Genomic DNA, 22,464 nt, shown 5'->3' on the forward strand with positions numbered 1-22,464 from the left:
AACACCTGTGATGTTTCAAGTACTGTCAAAACACCCCAAGAATAATCCAAATGCAATCATCATTTCCAATAGATGTACAGCGTGAATGGCATGGGCAGCGTTGGTGGGAAAGGCAGGAAGTCTCTTTTCTTGCCAGGTATCAGTGTTCCTTCTCTGACCTGTCTTTGTAGTCTAGTGTAATCAAGCTGTGTGAATAGAAAATAAAATAAAACATAGGTAATCAGAAATACATCAAACTGAAGTATTAGAATTTTGGCATCAGGAAAGCCTGCTTTTTCCTTATTTTTCAGGTGGTGTTTTTTCAGGTGTTTGGCAATCCCATTGCATGGCCTGCATTTCTGCGTAGAAGCATCTATTGTTATTTTAAAAGCTAGCTGATTAAGAAAATGTTAACAGCATCTTTGAACACTTTTATGAACTCTGTCGCTACAGTTCTCTGGAACTGAAAACTATTAGTGACTGCCACATTGCCCCTGAAGAGCAGCAGAAGATACCATTTTTCAATAAAATGCCTGGGAAGGTAAGTACAGTTCTGAGCATCATCAAAGGCTTAGTGGCTCAGGATCAGAAGTAAGCACTGGAAGAGTTACAGAACTGTAAAAAATGTCGTCTCAGAGGCAGGATCTATTAGATGTGTGGCAAAAACACATTTAACAGGAAATAGCCAACAGCCATCTATCTCCACTATTTCTCTAACAAGGTAAAAATTAAAACATTGTATATGAGGCCTTTATGACATACTTTCTGTATTTCTGTGCTCACTTTCTTCTCCCTCTCTACAGTACCAATACTATATATAAATATGCGTATTGAATTTACACTCTAGGTAAGAAACCTCTGCTTATCCTAAGATCTTTGTCTTTTTATACCATGCAGTAACTCTGCAGCAGTGGAACTGGAGCGAAAACACTGCTTTTGCACGTAAAGTCTTAGTTTCTCCCTGCAGAGAAGGCAGCAAGGAGAAGTTAAAACTTTCTGCTTGCCTCCCTCCAAGGCAGCAGCAGACTCCCCTGCCAAAGAAACTCCCTGGACGAACATCCCCACTCCAGAAGTCTGCTACCTGTGGTATTAAAAAGAGCAAGACACATAGCAATAAATGTTGAGTGCCTCCAGAAATCACTTATCTTAGTATTAAATGAGCTAGGTATATGATCTGATTGTGGTTGTGGTTATTTAGGTTCTGTGTAGTCTCATTACAAAATCTAACACTTCTTGAATAGTACTTTGAAAAAACAGGACCTGGATTATTCCCTAGGATGGTGTAGGTAGTGGGGAGGTGTTCAGACCAAGTGGCAGAACACTTTAAATCTGGTTTTTGAACATACTCTGTTCCTGAAAGATATAATCTGCATCCTAAAGGTGTATGTAAAAAAATGCAACCGTTTTGGGTGGCTCAAACACAATGCCTGCTAACTAATTAAAGAATACAAACGTTACACGCAGCTAAAGCGGACTGAACCAGACAGCGGGTATTGCAACACCGCAGTCCTCCAAAGCAAAGGGCCTGGGAAACGGCAAGGACCAGGAAAACCTTGTTACTCCGGTACGATGCCGGAGTGTCGCGGGCCGGGGCCACACCTTTCGTCGCTGTAAGGCGTCCTGTGGGCTTACGGGTACCTTAACAATAGATGCAGCACTGGAGAGTCTGGGGGAGAAGCCCTGCCAAAGGCCGGGGCCGGTGCTTAACCCGCGCTGCCCCGCGCCCCCCGGCCGGCCGCGCTCCCCTCAGCGCAGCGGGGGACCGCCGCGCGCGCCGCCCTGAGAGGGCAACACAGGCCGCGCGGCGCCCGCCACGCCCCGCGCCTGCGCGGCGCCGCCCCCTGCTGGCCGCCCTCCGCCCCGCCCTGCGGCCGGCGCGGGGCCATGGGCGCCAGCGGCTGAGGCGGCCCGGAGCGGCGCGGCGGGGCGCGGAGCGGAGCGGGGGAGCGCGGTGCGGGGCGCGGCGCCGCCGCCGCTGCTGGCGGGAGCGGCCGCGGGGCGGTGACTGGGCGCGGACTCCCCGGCCCGGTGGAAGGAAGCCGCGGGAGCGCGGCTCCGGGGACTCGGCGGCGCGTGTTTCTGGCGGCCCGAGCGCCGCGCCCTTCCCCTGCCCCATGTCGGCGTGGCTCGGCCGGGCGGCGCTGCTGCTGGGGCGGCCGGGGGGCCCCGCCGCTGCCGCCGCCCCCTCCTCCTGCCTGGGCTCGCTGCGTGGCCCGCCGCGCTGCTGCTGCCGCCGCCGCCGCCTGGGTAGCCTGCGGGGGGGCGCCGAGGGGCTGCTCCTCCCGCGGGGGTCGCGGGCGCTGGGCACCCACCCCAAGAAGGAGCCGATGGAGGCGCTGAACACGGCGCAGGGGGCCCGCGACTTCATCTACAGCCTGCACTCCACCGAGCGGAGCTGCCTGCTGCGGGAGCTGCACCGCTTCGAGTCCATCGCCATCGCCCAAGGTGAGCGCCGGCGCCCGCAGACCCCGGCCCCGGGGCCGGCACCCGCCGCCCCCCTCCCCCGCGCCCCGGGGCCGCGCCGAGGGCGGGCGGGGCTGGGCGGGGGTGGCCGGGCCGGGGCTGAGCCCCCAAGTTCGGCCGGGCCGGGTGCTCCCGGCTCGGCCCGGGCGGCTCCGTGGGGCGAGGGGGCAGCTCCGGCAGGACGGGGCAGCGCGTGTTGCATCGTAGCCGGCTGTAGACGAGGCACACCACCTGAAATTTAGTTTCCAGAAGCATCTGCAGTACCCTCAGAACTTCAGACGGCCCACCGTGCCCGCTCCTGGCCCTGTTGGCATCTCCCGAGGGATTGGGGGACGGCGCCGGGGGTCCGTTCTTGGGCATGGCAGTGGAAAAGCCTGTCTTCTAAAATCCCCCTGACGCCCAGCGCAGCAGTAAACTGGTTTCAGACCTCTTAGGAGGCGCGGGGCGGCTGCTGCTGCTGCTTCTCTGAGAGCTCATTCATGAATTACAGCTCCCTGCACAGGGAGCTGCCGGCATCACCTCTTGCAAGTGTTGGTTCCTCTGCGGGAAGGTGTGCCTTGTGCTGGGGAGGCTTGTAGATGTGTCTCTGAAGGTAGTGCTGTGCCACGCTAATTAAAATAATTCACGGTGATTTCTTTTTTTCTTCCAACTGATCCAACTGTTCTTGCCAACTTGACGCTTTTCCTTAAACGAATCAAACCTGACAAAGCCAAATCCTCTTTAGTTGCGACCTCAGTACTCCTGGTTCTGACGCTCAACCGTAATTTACAGCCCCTGTTGCGACGAAGGTGGTGGCGGGTACTCAGGAGATCAGTGTGCATTTGATCTGGGCCTCTTTGTGTCTTTGGTAGTGCTGTGCCCTTGGGAAGGGCATTTCTGTGCCCTGTGGCGCTTCTGTACGTGTCTGGAAGAAATCTTACGGTGGGCAGAGAACAGGTCCAGGGGTCAGCCATAGGAGAGCTACTTTTGTGAAGAGACAAAACCTTTGCAGGTACCTCTGGTTTTGCCGATAACCACATGAACGCTACTGTTCTAGTGAGATCGAGAGTAGTTTGCTTAAGCAGTTTGTTTTAGGAGCAGCACTTCTGATTCGCAGAGCGTGGATCAGTTGTGTGTGTTTTCCAGTGTAGTGGGAGGTATGCTTTGAGCTGTAAGTTGACACTAACTTTTGAATACTAACAACTAATACTCTTCCTAAATGGAGCCTTCTCTGCTTCTGAAGGGTTCTTGCCGTGAGGTTTTTGTGTGGGTTTCTATCTTGGCAGTTACTTCTCAGGTGAAACTGGACTGCTGGCACTGCTTCTGTGGCCCTGGAGGATGGTGCGGTGGATATCAAAGTGAGACTTTGAGACATTATACTGAAATGCATTTTAAAAGTTTACATGGAGATAGTTCAACAGATGGTCCTATTTAATTTTGTTTCTCGGTTACTGTTAGCTATAATATGAAAGTCTGTTTCTGTAAAATACTGTGACTTTCTGATGCTTCAGGATTTAGAAGGAGTAACAAAAGCATTAGTTTGAGTTTAGAGACTTTACTGCATGGGATCTTCTTAGTAAACTGCAAATTTATTCTGCTACTGGAAATTGCAGTTCACTTGTGCTGAAACCGAGCACTAATCCCACTGGAGAGACTGACTGAACAAAATCTCAGCTGTGAGCATTGTAGTCTTACAGGTGAGGGCTGCGTGCAGTGTTGTGATGCCATCAGACCTCTGTCCTTGGAGTCAGATTCTTGAGCAGCCCATCCTATAGCTTGATAAGACTTTTTTGAAAGTAACCTTTTCCTTTAGCTGGCTCCATTCATATTTTTTTTACCAGACTGCAGCATGGTAATAGCTGTCAGCTCTTTTAATTCTAAGAAATGAGATTTTTTTCCTGTGTTGTGGAAAATGAAAAATCATAATCAAGGAGGGCTTCTGGTAAGTCTGTTGAATAAAAAAATCAGAGGAAATAAAAATCTGAAAACTATAGCATGGACCTTTGTACATTCCTAGATACTATAGTGAACTAAAACCACATGAATAAGAGGAAACGTGGCCCAGAAAATCATTCAGTGCTGGTGAAGTAAGTGCTCTGCTTTCATTAGGTGCACCCACCATAGCACTGAATCCTCTTTGGTGTGCATGTGTGCAAGCTGCTCTGAGCTGAGGAAGGGAACGGTAATGCCAGAAATCCCTGGGTGGGATGGATTGCCCGTAGCTGTTTGTGGTGGGTTGTTTTATTTTTGTGTGGGGTTTTTTTTGGTTTTGTTTTTTTTTTTGAGGGTTGATAACGAAGAATTCAGATTTTATGTGAAGAAAGGCAGTGAATGTAGAGCCAGGCTCTTGGGGAGCGTTGGATGTGTATCATCACTCTCAACACCACGGAGTACCAGAAGGCAAAGTGGCTAGAAGGGCTGCACTTGAAAGAAAATTATATGATTTCTGGCCTAGATGTTGATATTCTGTACTTAACGTGCTTTATTGTGGTTAGATAATAATTTGTACGTTTGCTCTTTCCTGCTGTTGAAATGCTGACTGTGTAGGAATGGTCCAACAGGTAGACAGGTTGTGATTGTGAGTAGCAGATGGGTAGTTAGAGGTATTTGTGCCCTGCTTTCCAAGTACTTCCTTCAGTCTACTAGTGTCACTTTTTGATTTTTTTCAATCAAGATGAGATGGTTTTAGAGATGCTGGGTTTCTTCTCGATCTTCTCGTTTGATGGCAACATGCTGCGGCTCCTAGTAACTTATTCCTTATGTAAGGTTGCTCGTTCTACTTTTGTGTTTCATTTCCAATGAAAGTGATCCAAATGCAGCCTTCAAATTCACTGAGCAAATTCCTGTGTCCTGTTTGAGCCTGGAGAATCAGTCTCTCCTTAATCAGAAAATGTCTATGCAGTTTTGCCACTGTGCTTAAGCTTGTTTTGTGCCTGTGATCTTTTCATACTTCCATATGGAAAGGGAGGTCTTAGTCCGTACCCTTCTTAACACAATCCTTACTGGGTTAAGTTTTGACCTTCTTCCTTCACTGCCTCTTCTGTGCCCTAACAGACCCCATATCAGCTAGGGGAAGCTGGCAGCAATATGGGGAGACCTGGGCACAGCAAGAACCAACTGGGGCCTGTTCCTCAGCCCATTCCCAGGCCTACCACCAGAAGGATGCAGTTCCATCAACTAATTGCCCTAGCGCGAAATATGACAGGCCACACTATCTGTGGCCTCCGCTAATGGCAGAGGCTACAGGGAAACCCATCTTTTGCTGCGGCTGCTACGCTGAAGGACGGTCCTCAGGTAGGTGAGTCGTAGCTGTTGACCTGTAAGTTAGGTGAGTCTGAAGCGTTTTTGAAACTTAACACATCTGCTTGCACTGTAGTCGCAAAAGTTGTAGGTGAGGAGGGGTCCGTGAATATATTCCTGCCATCACATTGTCACCTGTCCTACCAGGATGTTTATGTCTGGGCTCTTAATGCTCCCAGATGCTGAGCACTAGCAGTCATTTTGAGCAGTTTAGCTTATTAATAAACACAGAGATTCTTCTGTGCATCAGCTGGAAGACAGAGCTCTATCTGTGAGCTAGTGATAAAGGATGGGAGCCTGAGCTGAAAGTAATAGATGGGGTTTGCATAGGAGAAGCTGGGGGGAGGGCTATGAAACTGAGTCTTGATGGAAGATACTTTGAGAACTGTCCTGATTTAGACTATAAGCTGTATCTTACTATCTTAAAGTTTAGTCAAAATATCACTAAATTGCTCTTTTTGAAGACAGCTGCAAGACCTTCTCACCTGGATTTAGTTTTCCTTTTTCAAGTTTTTTGGTTTGGTTTTGGTTTTTTTTCCAATCTTGTGAATAAGGTCTCACATTTTCCCAGGAAAAGGTTTGAAACAAAGTTTTTAAATTTCAGCTTGTGTTTCTTGTAAGCATGTCAGCCACACCAGATGAAGATGATGCATGTGGAATTGAATACAAACATTTTGTATTGTTCTTTCTCATAAATACGGGAACACTGAAGTAGCAAGTAGGCCAATTCTGTTAAATATGATAGTTCTGCTTTCCTGTTCATGAAAGTGATGCTTCATAATCAAAGCTTAGTTTTGTTGGCAACAGTCAGTCAGATCTTCCTTCCTGTCAGATGCTCCTTTCTTGCATGGGGGAGATGAAAATGTAGAAGTCTTACTGGCAGTGTGAAGAATGATTTAATGCCTCTGACCCTCTATAGCAATTTTCCATTGTGAAAGAGTGGTATTAGAAAGATGAGGTAACTTCTTTCTTAAGGAGCTTATATTCAGGTTTCCTACCTTTAGTTTTCAGTGCATGATATGAAGTGATTCATGAAAGCAGTTCTAAGCAGTGCAGCAAGCCCAGTAACGAGGAAAAATGCTGAAGGGTTTGACTTGCTTAGGTAAGAAATACTAAACTTAGCATGTCTGCTGTGTCTTCATTTCTTCTAAGGGTACTGTTCTTATCTATGCTGTTAAAATATTCTTGAGCCCAGATGTAACCACTTTCCATTAATAATACTGACACGATGACTGTCTAGGGCCTGTAAGAAATCTCAGGTCTTAATAGTGAGAGGATCCGTTATTTTCCCATCTTTTGTTGCAAAGACAGGAAAACAAATCCTGTTTTCCTGTCTTTTTGTACATATACATAGAATATATTAAAAAATATATACCTTTGTGTATTATATATATAAAATATATGTATGTTAACATGTAATGTATGTACATTGAACACAATTCCTTGAAAGCACCACATTGCATTTTATAGTTTAAATGGAAGGCGCTTGTGATGTGATCACTTAATAAAAGGCCTTCTGAAGTGTAATTGCTTGTTTCTCTGCCTGTTGAGGTTGTATATTAACTGGAAAACTTGCAGAAACCCAGTAGCAGTGCAGTCTTGACAGCTAGTTTTGTTGGTTTAATTTGCAGGTCGTGGAGAATTCAGTCTCTAGCTAGATTCTCTCTGAAGGCACGTATGTCATAAACCATACATGGTTTTATAAATAATCTGACCAAAAGCATGCATTCTGATAGAAAATGTTCATAATTTCAAGTTACTGCATCTTATCCCTGCTTAAAAAGTTAGTGTGCAGGTAAAGGTCACCACCTCCATGTGTTCAGTAGGGCTGACAGCTGGGGCAAGATCTCTGTGGGAATCTGCAAGCTTTTACTTTGGTGTCAGAAGAAACACCTATGGTTTATGATTGGGTGTTCAGACTTGTGAAGGGATAGCTTAGGAAGTGTTTGAGCCTAGGTGCCTCTACTTCCACAACTTCAAAAAGAAAAGTTAATCCAGAAGACTGCAGATGTCATCAAAGACAGACAGATCTCACTGTGGATTTTAGGCATTCCAAGCACCATCTCCTATGAATAAGATTCCCTTTGTTGCATGAGTCAGACGCTTCTTGCTAGTATGAACAAACCGGTTCATCTGCCATGGTGGTTTAGAACCACTCAGATTTTAGTACCCCTTTTTAATAGAACTTGATCTGTGTTAACACAACAAAGCATAATTTGATCCTTATGGAACTACTTGTCCTGTTTGAAGAGTGATTTCACAGTGCAAGTGTGAGGGTTCTTGCAAGGACCACCCAGCCTGCTGAGCTGGGGGTAGAGGGAGCAGTCTTGGCAGCATGCTGTGGCAGCTATGATGGCACCTGGTGGGGATGGTGTTCTCTCCTTCTCTCCTCTACAGACTCAACATACGCACGTGAACTCTGAGCTGTGTGTGGAGAAGGATCATCTACCTCTCCCTTGCTGTTGACCTAGGTCCAGAAACTTTTAAACTCCAGTGTTTGCTGTTCTAGGAAAAGGCTGCCTGGCAGACCGCTGGCAAGCATCTCATTTGCAAGTTTGAAGTGCCCCGTCAAGCTGCTAAAATGGCAAACTCTTGCTAGCCTGTCGGTGTGCAGTCCCTTTGTCGTCTTAGATCATCAGAGCATACGCCAGGGCTATTGCTAATCTGACCGCTGAGCGAAAAATGCTCAGTAGTGAGAAGAATATAGTCTTTCAGATGGAAACACATGCTACTTCTCTTTTTGCTTCTGAAACTTTTTTTTTTTGCACACACCCCCACCTCCCTCCAGTCATGCAGCCCTCGTGAAGGAAGAGTGCTACGCAGATTCTACTGATCATTTTCATTAATGCCTCGATTTGGAACTGTTCTGTTTTCAAATGGTGGTCACCTGTGTAATGCAAAATATTTTATTAAATGGGATAAAATATACTTATAAAAGACTTCTCACCCTAAATGTCAGTTAATGCTAATATTGAATCTTAGCCATTTATTTGAATTGATGCCATTTTGCTGGAGGGGGAGGAGTGAGGAATGAGTTGTATCTTTTTCTAGTTGTTCTGACACTATTTTTCCTAAACCTTGGTGAAGAGAGGGAGAAGTCAGAAGCTGTATTCAGCCCTGTAGCTGTCATGTGCTTCTATATCTGGAATACTTGATGCATAAAACTGATCTGGTTTTCCCGGGCCTCGATGCTGAAAAGCAGGGCTCTGCCTTCTTCGGGGAGCTGGGATGGAGCTTGGCTGGGGGAAGCTGGGTTCCTGCTCTGCTGACAGTGATTATGTAGATGTTGTGACCCAGGATAAGGCTGGTTGATCAAGTGAACCCTGCAGCTACTCTGGCGGGTAACAGGTAGAGGCAGGAGTTCCACCTCCTTTTTATCCATAGATTGGGTTCTCACTTATGAAATTCAGTTAAATTTGTTCTAGATTCTCTCTTCTTACGCCTCTTTTCAAGAATATAGATGTCCGTTATCAGAAAAGATGAAGTGCATGGGAAGGTCTAGATGCTGCATGGGGGTGCCTTATTTAAAAGATTTAATACTCCTGAAGTCCTTTTAAGAGGTGTGCCCCATTCCCCAAGAAACCTTTCAGAAGTGAAAGTATAGTTTTAAAAAAACCCAACAAAACAATTAACAGAAACCTCAACTGAATCTCCAAACTTCAAAGCAAAAAATAGTGCATGAACAAAACCTCACCTCCTAAGTGTGCTCTTGGGTAGTAGAAAAACCTGTTTCTGGTGTTCACTGTAGCACTTGAATGTGTTGCATTAGTCCGTCAGACATTGCATGTTTTTATTGCAGTGCTCCTTCATGTTTAAGCTTTATTTCAAGTGGATGCGCATGATCTTTTTGGACTTCCTTTTTTGAGTAACAGTAAAACTGCAAATTTAGGTAGCTTACAAAAGTTGGATTCTTCATCATGTCATCTCATTGCACACATGGTATCTTATGGAAATGTTAACTATATATAGAAATTTTCATAAAATTTTAACTTTGAATAAATTTGGTAATTCTCTTTTTCTGCTTTAAATCCTGTTTGTGAGGCTTATTCTGTTTGTGCTAGTACAAATAGTATTTTGGGACAGGGCCATGTGTATATTACCTAAGTATTAGAAGGGGCTGAGGTTTAATGTCATAAACAATAAATTGGTGCTTGGTCGCTTGTGGTAAAACTAACCTGAAATTGTTCTCTGAAAATGTCAAATGTTACTGTAACTGCCAACCTTTGAACCACATTCGGCAAGGTACTGTTTTCTGAAAGACATGTTGGTTTAGTTATTGTGGCTGGTTTTCTTTCATATTCTGAAATTTTATGTGCTCGTATCACTTAAAGCAGGTTCTAGTCTGAGTTCTCTGCTTAAATGCAGAATCTTTGCTGTGTGTTTTTTGCGGAGGAGAGCCTGCAAGTGTTCAAGTGGAATCGGTGTCAGAGAAATCCAGTCTTAGTATTTGTAAAGGCTCTTTCCTTGCTGGCTGATACTCCAGTATTGATCGGAAGATTTTAAAATAATGACTTACTGCTGTCTTGCTTTTGAAAACTTGTTGTAGCGTCCAGATACCCTAAACCACTGGTGCCACTTGAGAAGCCAGCGAAGGAGGTAGTATCACCAGAGACGACCAGTACTTTTGGTACAGTAAAAAAAAACCCAAACAAACTACAAAAAAGTGTGTTTGCTAAGATGTGGCATTGCATAAGGCCAGCAGGCTGCTGGTTTGACAGACTTTCTGCTTGCTTGTTTTGATGCAGTTAGCATGTATTGCTACCAGGAATAAAAGTACAGTTTTTCTTTATTAATACAAAGGCTTTTGTCTGAAGAATTTAAGTGATCCCCATAGCACTCCAGGGACTTACTCTTAATGTGACCAAAGAAGTGTTTCAAGTCTTGCGGGAACTCCTGAGCTATACCATAGTATCTAGATAATACTCAACCAGAGACTTCAAACTGTGAAACAGCTTCGTTTACTGAAGCTCAGTGTCATCTACCTTACGCCTTTTCCTAGAAAGGTGTTGTGCATTAAATTACATGGTCCAAACATAATGCAGAAGTAATATTACTGTTTAAAAGTATCATTATTTAGTTAGCTGCCTTTGCTCTTCTCTGCAGTTAATGTTTTAGACATAAGATAGAAGATTGCTCCAGTTAAAATGTTTTCCATCATTTGCATGTGTTTAAGCATGTGATGTGTACAAAATAGGGGTCATGCATGAACAACTTCTAAATCGTGAATTAAAAAAATATCTAAACCTTGAGCCATTGTTCTTCAACTGTATGTGTCTTGTGTAAAATAATACATTTTATAGTTATTAGGAGACAGATAATGCTTTTAGCTATCTCGTCTGGTATGAGCGGTGCTTTTGATTTAGGTCTTTAGGAAAGATCATTAGAAATGCAACTTTTACTTACAGTACAACTTAAACCTTTCAGTGTGATAATTTGAAACACTTGGATCTTCTGTAATAGGCATGAATGAAATGGATCATGTTTATTCTGTGAACACAGGGGTACTGTTTCAGCATGTAATCAAAATTAAAATGAAGTCTACCAGTTTCTCTAAGAAATTATTTAAAGCTTACTCATTCAACTGAAAACTTGTAGCTTTAGTCAGCCTTATTTATTATTTAATCAATCCAAATAAGGAACTACTGAGGCAGCTGGTGTGTCCGGGAGAAAATCTTTTCTAAAAACTAGTAGGAAATGGAAAAATGAGATGTGTGCCATGCAAACAGAGTACTTAAGGAAGCTCTCTTTGATCTCTCTGGTGGTGGTTGGTGGGTTTTTTTACAAGAAGTGGCTCGTATTGGGGAGGGCTGAACTTGTGTGTATGGGCTCTCTTGTGCCCCCCTCCTTCTTTCTTTCTCCTTAAATTAGCACTGTGTTATTTCAAAAACCTGAAAGCATATGTTCTTGTTTCTGTTTTGTTGCTGTGTGTGAGAACTTCCTTTAACACTGAACGAGCCCCGTGGAATTTTTGGGATGTGACTAACCCATGCCTGAAACAAAACCCTTGCTTCCCCTGAAACACTGGGAGCATTTTAAGGCAAAGGCCACAAAATTCCATTTTTAACACAGCGGAGTGTATATTCCATCCAAAACTATGGGACATGAATTCATAGCTTTTTTCCAGTGTTCATTTACTTTGGATTCTTAGATATTTCTTAGATGTTAATTATTAATAAAATATCCACTCTAGCAGCTGTAATACATACTGATACTCTGTATACTTTGGCTGTGTCGTTTGCCAGTTTCTGTTCATGTATGATGGGCTCATCATGTTCGTTGCTTTTGGGGTATTCCTTGAGGGGTTTTTTTGAAATTTAATTTTGACAAACTGAGATCCTTCAGCTTTTGGCAAATCCTGACAGGACTTTTTTTTTTAACCTGCATGTTTCTCTCTAGATAATAAAAAGCAAATAGGAACATACATAAGACTGCAGTATTATGTGTTTGGAGACACAGCATGTTCTGTATCAACTCTCCTATCACCTTAAAGCAGATGTAAGGAGCAAGTGGCTTGTTTCATTCTCTCCTACTGCTTGTACCCAAGGATAAAACCTTTCCTCAACATGCTTGCTAAATACTTTGTAGCTTTTAGGGTCTCAGATAGGAGCACAGACATTTCCAGAATTAAAACTTGCCTTACTGTTTGGCAGTGATCCTCATGAAAGGCTCCTGCATGACCCTGGGGGAAGGATGAAGCCTTGGAAAAATCTTTCTCATGTCAAAAAGGATGGAGAAGTTTGAGAGAAAAAGGCTTCTACAGTGAAGTCAACTTGAACTGAGAGGAGCGCCAGAGACATGAGTCTTGGCAGTGGCCCAGGCTAGTCTGAGACCTGTCAGCTGGACACCAGCAGTTCTTTCAAAAGTTTCTGTGAAAGCTTCAGGCAGAGTCAGGAGACACAGGACGGGGTCTGTGGTTCTTCATGCCATGGACAGAGGTCTGTCCGCTTTGGGGTGCGTTGATGTGTATAAAGCTGCGCTGCCACAAAACTCTAGTATTTTCCTCAGGTCCAAATGCTTACTGTGAGCCAACAATTGTTGCATTTTGACCTGCTGCATTTTTCTTTTAGATATCATCAGTTTCTGGTTATTGTACTGTTAGGATAACTTTTTTTGTTTGTGGCTTTCAATTTTTTGCTCTTGATAGCTTTTGACTCCATGCAGTGATCAATCCTTTACTGCTGGCCAGTTTGCTGTAACTCATCTTACACTAGGAGTATGAATCGCTGATCTCCATTAAGATATTACCCCATCTTTCATAGCAATCTGAATGGGTAGAAATTGTGGTTTATTTGGTTTCATGGAAGACTGGGGAGAAATGTGCATGTGATAAACCAATTTCTTTAGCCCACTGCTCTTTTAAGTGCCACCAGCTTGTATTTTCAGATCATAAATAGGCTTTCAATCCAGCTGTTTCTTTGCTTCATTAAGTCCTGGCAACAGGCTGATTTTTAACAAAGCACAAGTATAGCTGTGTTGTTACAAATGTAAAATCAACCATTTTGTTCAAGGGGAAGAGATGTAAGAATTGCTGGCTAGATCCACAGCCATCTTGCCTAATAGAAGATTTTTGCCAAAGAGAAGAGATGGGAGATGGGAGGGCAGCCTGAAATCCAGCTCCCTGCCCCCCCCCCCCCCCCCCTTTGCCGTTTTATTTTATGGAGTAAAGTAAACAGCTGCGAAAGTGGCAGTGTTTTTATTAAATAATTAGCCCAGTGGCCTTTTCCTCTTGAAAACGTCGGACAGGCTTCTTGAGATTCAGTGTCCCTCTCCCTGCATGGAAGGAACATAACAAAGGTGTGTCTGTGGTTCTGATGCAGCACAAATGGCCTGTGTTGAAGATTAATGGCTCCAGTGAGAAATACATGTGACTTGTTTACTCATTTATTGGTTATGGTTTATCAGAAAGAAAAAAGGTCTTTGGATTTGTAGTGTTTTCACTGTTGGTTTACTTCTCTGGTTTGGATGTTAGGAACCTATTGTATCAGCCTTGTTCCCATGCTTAGATGAGTTTTTGCAGCTGGATGCTAATATGGCAGAGTTCTATGGTGATTTGTGTCTGACCTTGTGTTAAAACCTCAGTTCAAAAAAAAAAAAAAGGCAAGCTCACTTTAATTATTCTTTCCCAACCCCAGAGGAAAAACATTTACATGGCTTCCCCACCGTGGGATAAGAGCATGCGCAGATGAGCTGTGGACAAGCTAATGTGTAGTGGATGTGACCTGTCTTCATGGTGTGGATTTACTGTTGGCTTACCCATGTTGTTGCAAAGGAAGCGTCCTGTTCTTCCCCCATGTCTTGGAAACCTCTGGGTGTGAAAGTCCCGTTTCTGCTTTCCATGCTAGTGTTCTTCTCTGGGTCTGATTGTACATCAGGCTGAGCTCAAGTGCTAGAGTAAAGGAAGAGTCCCAAATAAATGATCAGGAGGGAGTTTAGGAATGGGAGGAAAAGTATTGAATCAGTAGTGAGCAATACTATTTCAGTCTCCCAGGTTACTTTTTTAGTATTGTCAAGTACTTGCAGTTATATTTGGATGCATTTTTGACCTTGAATTTGCCTTGTTGCCTAGGTCGGGAGCTGTCTCTCTTCTCCCTTCTTTTGGTGCTGTACCCAGGATTATTCCTCCTGGGGTCAGTGGCTGCTCCCCTGTATCACTTTGCTTAAGCACTGCAAAAGGCATCATCAGCCTGAATCCATCGCCTTTCTCACTGCTGGAGAAGAGGTGGTGTAAACATTGCCCAGATTTTGGAGAAGCAGATGAGAATGCAGGAGGGAAGGATGCCAGAGGCATGCTGAGATCAGCCCCCATCACAGAGCATGAAAAATATTGCAGGCGAGCACAAATTTCGTTAAGGTCTCCAGAAAATACTGGCATTACAGGTATGTCATTGATGCAGGCAGTACACTAGTGCCACAGCATATTTTTCACTGCTAAGGGGAAAAGTGTTCAATAGATCAGGTTCCATGTTTCCTCCCGTGTAGAAAACAGCACAGGCTGATGTGTGCAGGAAAGCTTGGATTCAGCTGTGGTTTTGTGTTTGTAATTTACTAGTTCTGAAGCTGATTATCAGAACTGGAGTTGGAGGATATAGTTTTAGCACTCATGGGAGTCTGCTGCATGCTCACAGTGAAATTGTGACCGAAGAACAGGGAAGAAAAAAACCCAAAACCCTAGCACTGGAAAAGGGAAAATGTGCCAAGTTGAAAAACAAAGACTGTGCTAAGTGGCAGAACCCTGTCTTTCATAACCTGGTGTTGGGTAGTTTCCTGAGAAGATTAAAGGAACATTGGGATTAAATAAACGGACCAGGCGTGTAGTACTTCATAGAGCAGAGGTCCTGAAGTGGCTTTAGAGGGAGTGTGTGCACAGCTGTGATTTGCAGTGGTGTGACGTGGGCTTAAGCTTGTGTTAGCTCTGCGGTTGGAAGCTGCGGAGATGCACTTGAAACTGAGCTAGTTAATCCGCCTGAGAGAGGGCAGAAACATTGACTGGGAGAAGAATTTTCCTTTTCTTGTTTTGCAGAATAAGGGCAATTGCTAGAAAGAGTTAAAAGTGAACTTAGAACTGTTCACTTGTAGGAAGGGTAGAACACAGTAGTCTGGCTTCTGCTTTTCCTTATTTATATGACTTTATTTACGAAATCAACAATCTTAGTAACTTCAGACTATTTTCATGAACAGAGTAATTTTTTTTTAGAACTTAAAATTCACATGCAGAATAGATTAATAAATAACGCAGCTGCAGAATAACCCAGCAGATATCCTATATTCTCACAACATAAAAGACAAAAGAGAACATTTTGAGTTAAAGTTCCACGTAAAGTGTATTTTATCTGTTTTTACATTATAGCGCATTCTTTCCATCAGCCGTTTGCTAAAGACAGCTGACGTTGCGCTTTGGCTATGCAGAGTCAGCTGTTAAAGTCTGACTGGTCCCACAAATGTAGCCAGAGGCTTTGCTAAGTTATGTGCGGAAGGGAAGAAGAAAGGTACCCAGGTGATGAATCCACTGTGCTGCCTCTAGTGCTAGGTTTAAGAGCTACGAATAGCTTCCTTGCTGCTGCGTTCTGTATTCATTAGGCACTTACATAGAGAGGTACCAATTATCTCAGTGTAATTTATGTCTGGAACTTAAATTGTCAGTGATTTCTTATGGTATTTTTTTTGGTGACAGGTATGAATAGTTTCTTAAGGAATTCAGGGAAGCTCATACTTTTGTCTTTATTGCCCTAATGCAGTGAAAAATGAAGAGGAGCTTAATTACAGTTAATGTGAGTCTGTAACAAAATGTTTGAACATCATTCAGTTTATCGGTCATCTCCGTCTCATTCTGGGTAGCTGTCTTAATTCTGAGACAGATGAAAAGCAATAAATCCTACATGCATCTAAAATTATTTCAGAGGGAAGCTTATTTCTGCAGTCTTACTTGCTTCCAAGGTTGTCTTCAGGCAGGGAACAAAACTTTCTGCTTAAGAAAAAGCTGGTGCTTAGTGGTATGTGCTTTAATAGCAGTTTTTCTTCATCTTTCTGTAAAGATCATAGCAGAGTTCTCTTAAACGAAAAAAAAAAAATCTCACCAGACACATCAAATTTATCAGTTGCACTCCTGGTGTGTTACTGCACTGCTGTAACAGCCTGCAAGTGGTGGTGGCTGTTGGAAGGGTTGTTGCTGTCTGACTGAGTCGAGGTGCTGGTGCTGCTGGTACCAGGGACTGTGGGAAGCACTGCTGTTGCCAGCCTTGGATTTGCTCTTACAATGAGCATTTGTCTTGATAGTAACCAAGCCACTTTTTTCTCATTTTAAGACCTTTGAGTACTGCAGAAGGCAAAATCTCACATTCTGTGCCTGGGAATGGCAATATAAACAGCAAGCGTGTTGAAAAAAGCCAGTGAGTATAGCATGGACCTGGTCCACTGCATCCACTCTGTGGCATAAGCTCCCCATATTATTCATACACTCAGTTTTGTGCTAGGGCAGCAGAGGAGGGAGTGTCCTGGTTCCCCCCTGGGTGCTGCACAGACTGTCTTAAGTAAGCTTTGCCCTCCAAGGGGATCCGCTGCTGGCTGCAAGCACAAGATCATGTGCCCTGGCTTGAAAGCCAATTCTGCTCCCTGTTATTCATAAATTACCTTTCCCCTATCTCCCTTCTTTCCTGGAGAAACAAGTGTGGTTTTGGGCAGGTGCGAGGAGGGGTGGGAATAAACTCATCTGTCACCACCTTCTCAGATTTCTTTTCAAACGTGGTCTGGAGGGAAAATGATTAAATAAAGAATATTATAATTGTATCTATAACTCCCCAGATATTTCATGAACACTCATATGTAGGCATCAGTGATGCCTAACACTGCTGTATTTAAAGGTGACGAAAGCCTTCTGCTAGATCAGATCTCTATGGCTGTGTGCAGAACTCTGATAATTCTTGTTAACAAATCTTTTGTGGTGTCCCACAGAATTGCTTTGCTTGTCCTCTTACGTGAACCTGCTACGGAGGACAGCCAAAACCCTAATCTCGCACCATGATGATACATAGGTACTGTGGTCTTGTTTCCAGTTCGGTGCTGTGGCTGAGCTGCTGCTCTGCTCAACTGCAAAGCAGTGAAATAGTTGATAGATGCTTACCTCGAACCAGAGAGGCCCAAGAAAAATCAGTGCTGATACAGAATTGCCAACACCTCACCTTACTTAAACAGGGGAGTATATTTGAATGAGATTCATTCCGGTCTGATGTTACTTTGATGTACTTATCTGGTCTTTTTCCATAGCTAGTGGAGAGGGTGTTGATAATCCCAGGGGAAGATTAGTTCATCCAAAGGGAGAAGAGTGCGAAGAATTTGCTATGGGAGGTGTCCCTCCTCCAGCTCCTGAGAACTCGTTGCAGTCCCTGAGCACTGAAAATGGAAGAGGGGAAGAAGAGCCAGCCTGCCTTTGGGCTGATGAGTTTTTGATTTTTTTGAGGTACGGAATTTTGACTCCGGGGGTGGCTCACTGGTTAGGGAATTGCTACAGTTAGTTTATTTGTTGGCAACTCTCAAGTACCTAGGTTTGTTGGGGTTTTTTTTTCTTAATATATAATGATTCACTTCTGGAATGCACAGATCAGAACACCACATTATTGTTCCTGTTCACTCTCCTGTCAATGTTACTGTGTTTCTGGCATTTTTATATAAAACTTCAGCTGTTTTAATGACATTTTCCATTTCTCTCTGAAGGAGACAGCTTAAACTCTGTATTTCTACCCTTACCATGCATCTCTTAAAAACTGCAAGTCGTTTCTGCATTGTCATTATTTTAGCAGATTAACCCCCTTGATTCTTTAGGCAGGTATCTTATTTCTAATTTTTTTCAGCTCCAGTTTGAGACCTTGTTAAGCAAACCATTGCAAACCCTAGTTTGGTGTGAACCTGTCTGAGTGGAAATGAAAGGCTGACCTTCTAAGTTTGTAAGGCACTGACAGAGAATTTGATTAGATCAGGAAAAAGACCCTCTTAACGATGAAGACACTGATTTGAGTTTCTGGATACCTGTTTGCATTTTATGCTTTCTCCTAGATCTCCAGTCTGGGTTTCCACCTTAGGACTCTGTGATTCATTAAACATCTTTAAAAGGATATGAATGATGTATCATGGTTTTGGGAGGGATAATAGGATAAGTGTATGTTATACTAAAAATATTTGGTGGTGAATATCCAGCGCTGCAGATAAAGTTCAAATTAAGTTCTATGATACTGAAATCTAGACTATCCTGCATCTGATGGGAAATGTACACTTCTGTTGCTAAATGCATCCATTCTAGGGAGTAACTAACGACCATTAGGTGAGGTAGTGCAGAGTAGTTATATTCCAAATCATAGGTTGTTTTGGTTTTTCTTTTGGAGCAGGCTGACTGCATCCATTGTATGTGGCACTTAGCCCTGGGTTTGTCCTGGGGCCCGTATGTCTGGGCTGCTCACCTGCTTGGAGCGTACCCCAGGAATGAACTATGCCTGAAATCACTCCTAGGTTTTGTTCTGAGGGGGTTGGTTGGTTGATGGCAGGGGAACAACGGCACTCCTGCAAAGCTTGTTCAGCCCTTGTTCCAGTACGTATATCAGTAGTTTCAAATAAAGACAATAATTCATCTGTTCTGCTACTGCAAGGTGTTTCAAGGAGGGAGATGGAACATAATCACTGTGTAACTTTCTACAGTATTACAGAGTATAAAAAACCCCAAACCCTTCAGTGTCCTATTTATATGCATCTAGAATGTTTGTTTGAACATGGTTACCTTCTCAGAGGTGGTGGAGAAATTATTCTCTCATGTCCTCTGTCTATTCATGTCTTACAAGGCTTTGCTCAGCTTTCTCTTGTGTGCATATGACTGAACGGGCTAACAGCCAAGTTTATTTTTAGCACTGCACAAGTCAGCATCCTTTCATGCTTTAATTGCTGTAGTAACAGGAAACCATTTGTGAGTTATAACAAATGATGCAGAATATTTTTTTGCTGTCAACTCATGGACTGTTTTTTCCCCATCTGGAATATTTAGGGAATCCAATTGAAGATCAGTGGACATGATTTTTCAAGTTAGTGTTTTGCTGTACGTACTGAAACTATTGCAGTTTTTGTTAAAATGTCGAGAAAAACATAGGAACAAAGGATGTTGGGGATGAGCCTGATGAGCTTATTCCTTGCATGAACTTGTACATCATAGTCAGAATTTACTATTAAGGATCCACCTCTAGATATGGAACAAAGCAATAATACACACCTCATTTCTAGGCTCCAATCCAGAATTTTGGGCTTGAAGATCCTCTTATGAACTCGCCACGTAAAGGACTACCTCTTCTTAGTAGACACAACAATTGCTTTGATTTCTTGTTCTGTGCAAGAACTTTTGCTGTCTTTATGTGTATCTGAATGATTTGCTGCAATGACCTGGACAGGCTTTTTGAAGGAAACAGATTCATGAATTTGAGAGAAACCCCTCCCTAACTTCCAGATGAGATACTAACCTTACAGCCTACAGTGAGGTTAGAATGGATCTAAATTATTAATAATCTTCATATTCCTCTTCCTTGCCTTCTTGATATTAATTGTTAAGTCATTAATCTTAACAATTTGGTCACTATTTATAAAACAGTGCTCATACTTTTGTCTTGGGTTTAACAGTACTCGGCTGTAGCCACGTATCTTCCTAGCATAGTCCTAGCCACAGTACCTGTTACCACTGCTATGTGTTTTCTGCCCCTGGGTGACAGTAACAGATTTAGCTATAAAATTTTATGGCAGTGTTAGCTGCAACTTGAACAAAAGGTAATAATACCTGCCTTCACGCTTGCAAGATTGCTTGTAGGCCAGTCCTTAAAAGTAATTGTTAACTCAAAACCTGGTAATGATAGCTTTCTAGGTTTTGGTTGTTTTGGTTTTTGTTGGGTTTTTTGTTTGTTTGTTTTCTATCTGAATAAATGCACCCCTGTTACCTGTCAGTACAGTTGTCAGCTAAGAATAGTAATATTAAAACTAAATTGCAAATAACTGTCTTGGTTTAAATTGGCTGCAGTTGGCAGAGTTAACTTTCTGGATTTGGGCCAAGTTGTGGGTAATGGTTATGTTTATGTCGACAATTTTAGATTATCCCCAGGTTCTCTCTATTTTTTTTTAAAGGGTAAATGTTCAGTTAGCAAAAAAGTGATACTGTAAATTCAAAAAAGATCAAGAACAGATTTAAGAGACCGTTTGGTTGTTGTTGGTTTTTTTTTTTTCTGCTTCCTAGGCTTTGCTAATTCAGGGCTCATGACCTGTATTGCATTTGAACTTTGGTTTATAACTTCATTTATGGTAATGAACATCTGTTAGAAAACAGCAGTATTCCTTACTCTGCCATTTCATTTTATTCCTTCTATGATAAGATGAATGCTAGTCTTATTCAGCACTGTGGCACAGGACAAGCTGGTGAATAGCTGTTGTGAAATGCAATACTGGAGTACTTTAGTTTTTTCCCTGGACATTTACACTCTGAACTGTTGGATTCTGACTGAATTCTGTTACTGAAAGGGGGGTTTGCAGTTTGAATTTTTGTTTTCCCTCCAGTAAAACAAGCAAGGGACATGTTTCCTTTGCTGTACTCTCTGAACATTTTTTTTGTGGGTTTTTTTTTGTGTTTGTTTTTTTTTTGCTAAGCCCTGAAAATTTGATTAGTTGGGACAGTTTCTTATGAGTAAATACACTGTTCTGAAACACTGTCAAGAGTTTTAAAATTTGCTTTAAAGACTCTTTTTGTCTCTGAGATATGTTCCCCAGGTGCCTTTGTATCTTGCAGAGTTTTAAAGTATATTATGCTTTAAAGAGGTGATATTGGGAGTGGTGCTGTAAAAAGGTTCTTGCCTTTCATGACACAGTGGTTATTTAATTGTTTAAGTTTTCCTGCTTTCTTTTTTCATTTATTTATTCCCCCCTCCCACCTCTCCCAGTGTCCCAGCTTTAAACTAAGCGTTGGCCTCTGCAAGTGGAGCTGAACTGGCCCAGCCCCCTTCTCCATAGCGGGCAGTGCTCTGTATCTCTGTGTTGGAGTGTACTGCAGCCGTCGGCGAAGTCATCTTTGTTTTTAAAGGCTGGTTTTGGTGCTCCATGAGTGATGGCTTTTCCCTTGAGCCTGGTCCTGCAGGTGCCATGTGACGAGGTCCTGAAGAGAACCTGGTCTGATTTGGCCCTTCTTTGTGCAGGGGTGGGACTAGATAACCTCCCCAGGCTAAAGATGTGTCTTGGCTTCGGCAGAGAGGGTGTCAGGGTTGGAGCTTCCTTCTCTGGAGTGTGAGAAGGGTTGACCTGCACTAGTTATCTGAAGTTTGTCAGACTTCCATCTCTGTCTCATTAATACATGTGATCCCAGATTCTTTTCCTGGGTTAGTGCGTCCCTCATCATTGAAATAAAAACTATGTCAGGCATGCTTCCAGATGAATTTAGCAAGACTCTTTTATAAAAGAAAGTTCTTATGGCTGCGTCAGGAAGATGCTGTTACCTACACAGGAGTTTCCTATGGCTGGACAAGAGCTGTCTGGTCTCCAGAGCATGGTGGCACCACTCTGTCCTTAGTTACCACCCTAGTGGTGCTGAAGCACCTTGGGTGTCCTGCTTCATAAAATGGCTATTTACCAGGAATGTTACGATACTGAAACAGGTTTAGTCAATGTAATTTTTGCTTATGTTTGATCCCTTGCTGTTTCCCTCTACCTTGCACCAACTCATCTTTCCTCTAACCCCAAAGTAGTGTCCCCCAGCCCTCCCTCCTTTTTAAACCATCCCAAGATAGTCCTTGACTTATGTTTGAAGGAAGAGATTAATGTCCTGTGTAGTTAATGTGATTTAAACTCCCATTATTCATAGATGTGAAAGACTTTAGTGCTTTTTTTCCTCCTACCAAACGTTCGCCCTCAATTCCTCCTTTGGATAATAACTTTCTAAAATCAATTATGCCCTGGTTTTTACCTTTTTTTCTTTTTTAATTTAAATAGCTTTCTAGCTACACTGAATAGAGTGTAATTATGTAGACTGTCATGTGCTGTCAAACTCGGAAATCAGTTGTGGCTAAATCCTCAAGACTGATTTTCTTGAGCTTTGTAGTATTTTGTGACAAAGCGAATAGTCTTCTGTGTTGGTACCCTAAACACTTAACTGGTTATCATGACCAAGGCAAACTATGAAAAGCTGTCTTCCTCAGAGGGGAACAGAGTGTTTTCTGGAAGTTTGTTCATGCTGTTACAGCTTTT

The 22,464-nt window shown here is 43.1% G+C and overlaps 1 protein-coding gene across 5 annotated transcripts in view; it reads left to right on the plus strand.

The window, feature by feature from the left end:
- Window positions 1–1,844: 1,844 nt before the first annotated feature.
- Window positions 1,845–22,464, plus strand: part of TMEM65 (transmembrane protein 65) — a 37,697-nt gene continuing 17,077 nt past the window's right edge. For 3 of the 5 annotated variants that reach the window (XM_055704904.1, XM_055704905.1, XM_055704903.1), the window contains exons 1-2: window positions 1,845–2,424; window positions 5,476–5,715. In XM_055704904.1, the coding sequence (XP_055560879.1) occupies window positions 2,094–2,424; window positions 5,476–5,715 (571 nt within the window). In that variant the 5' untranslated portion in view covers window positions 1,845–2,093. The remainder of the gene's footprint in view (window positions 2,425–5,475; window positions 5,716–22,464) is intronic. The other 2 variants (XM_055704902.1, XM_055704906.1) reach the window with 2 other exon arrangements.

Source organism: Falco cherrug, chromosome 3 (genome assembly GCF_023634085.1).
Source record: "Falco cherrug isolate bFalChe1 chromosome 3, bFalChe1.pri, whole genome shotgun sequence".
Classification (NCBI taxonomy): domain Eukaryota; kingdom Metazoa; phylum Chordata; class Aves; order Falconiformes; family Falconidae; genus Falco; species Falco cherrug.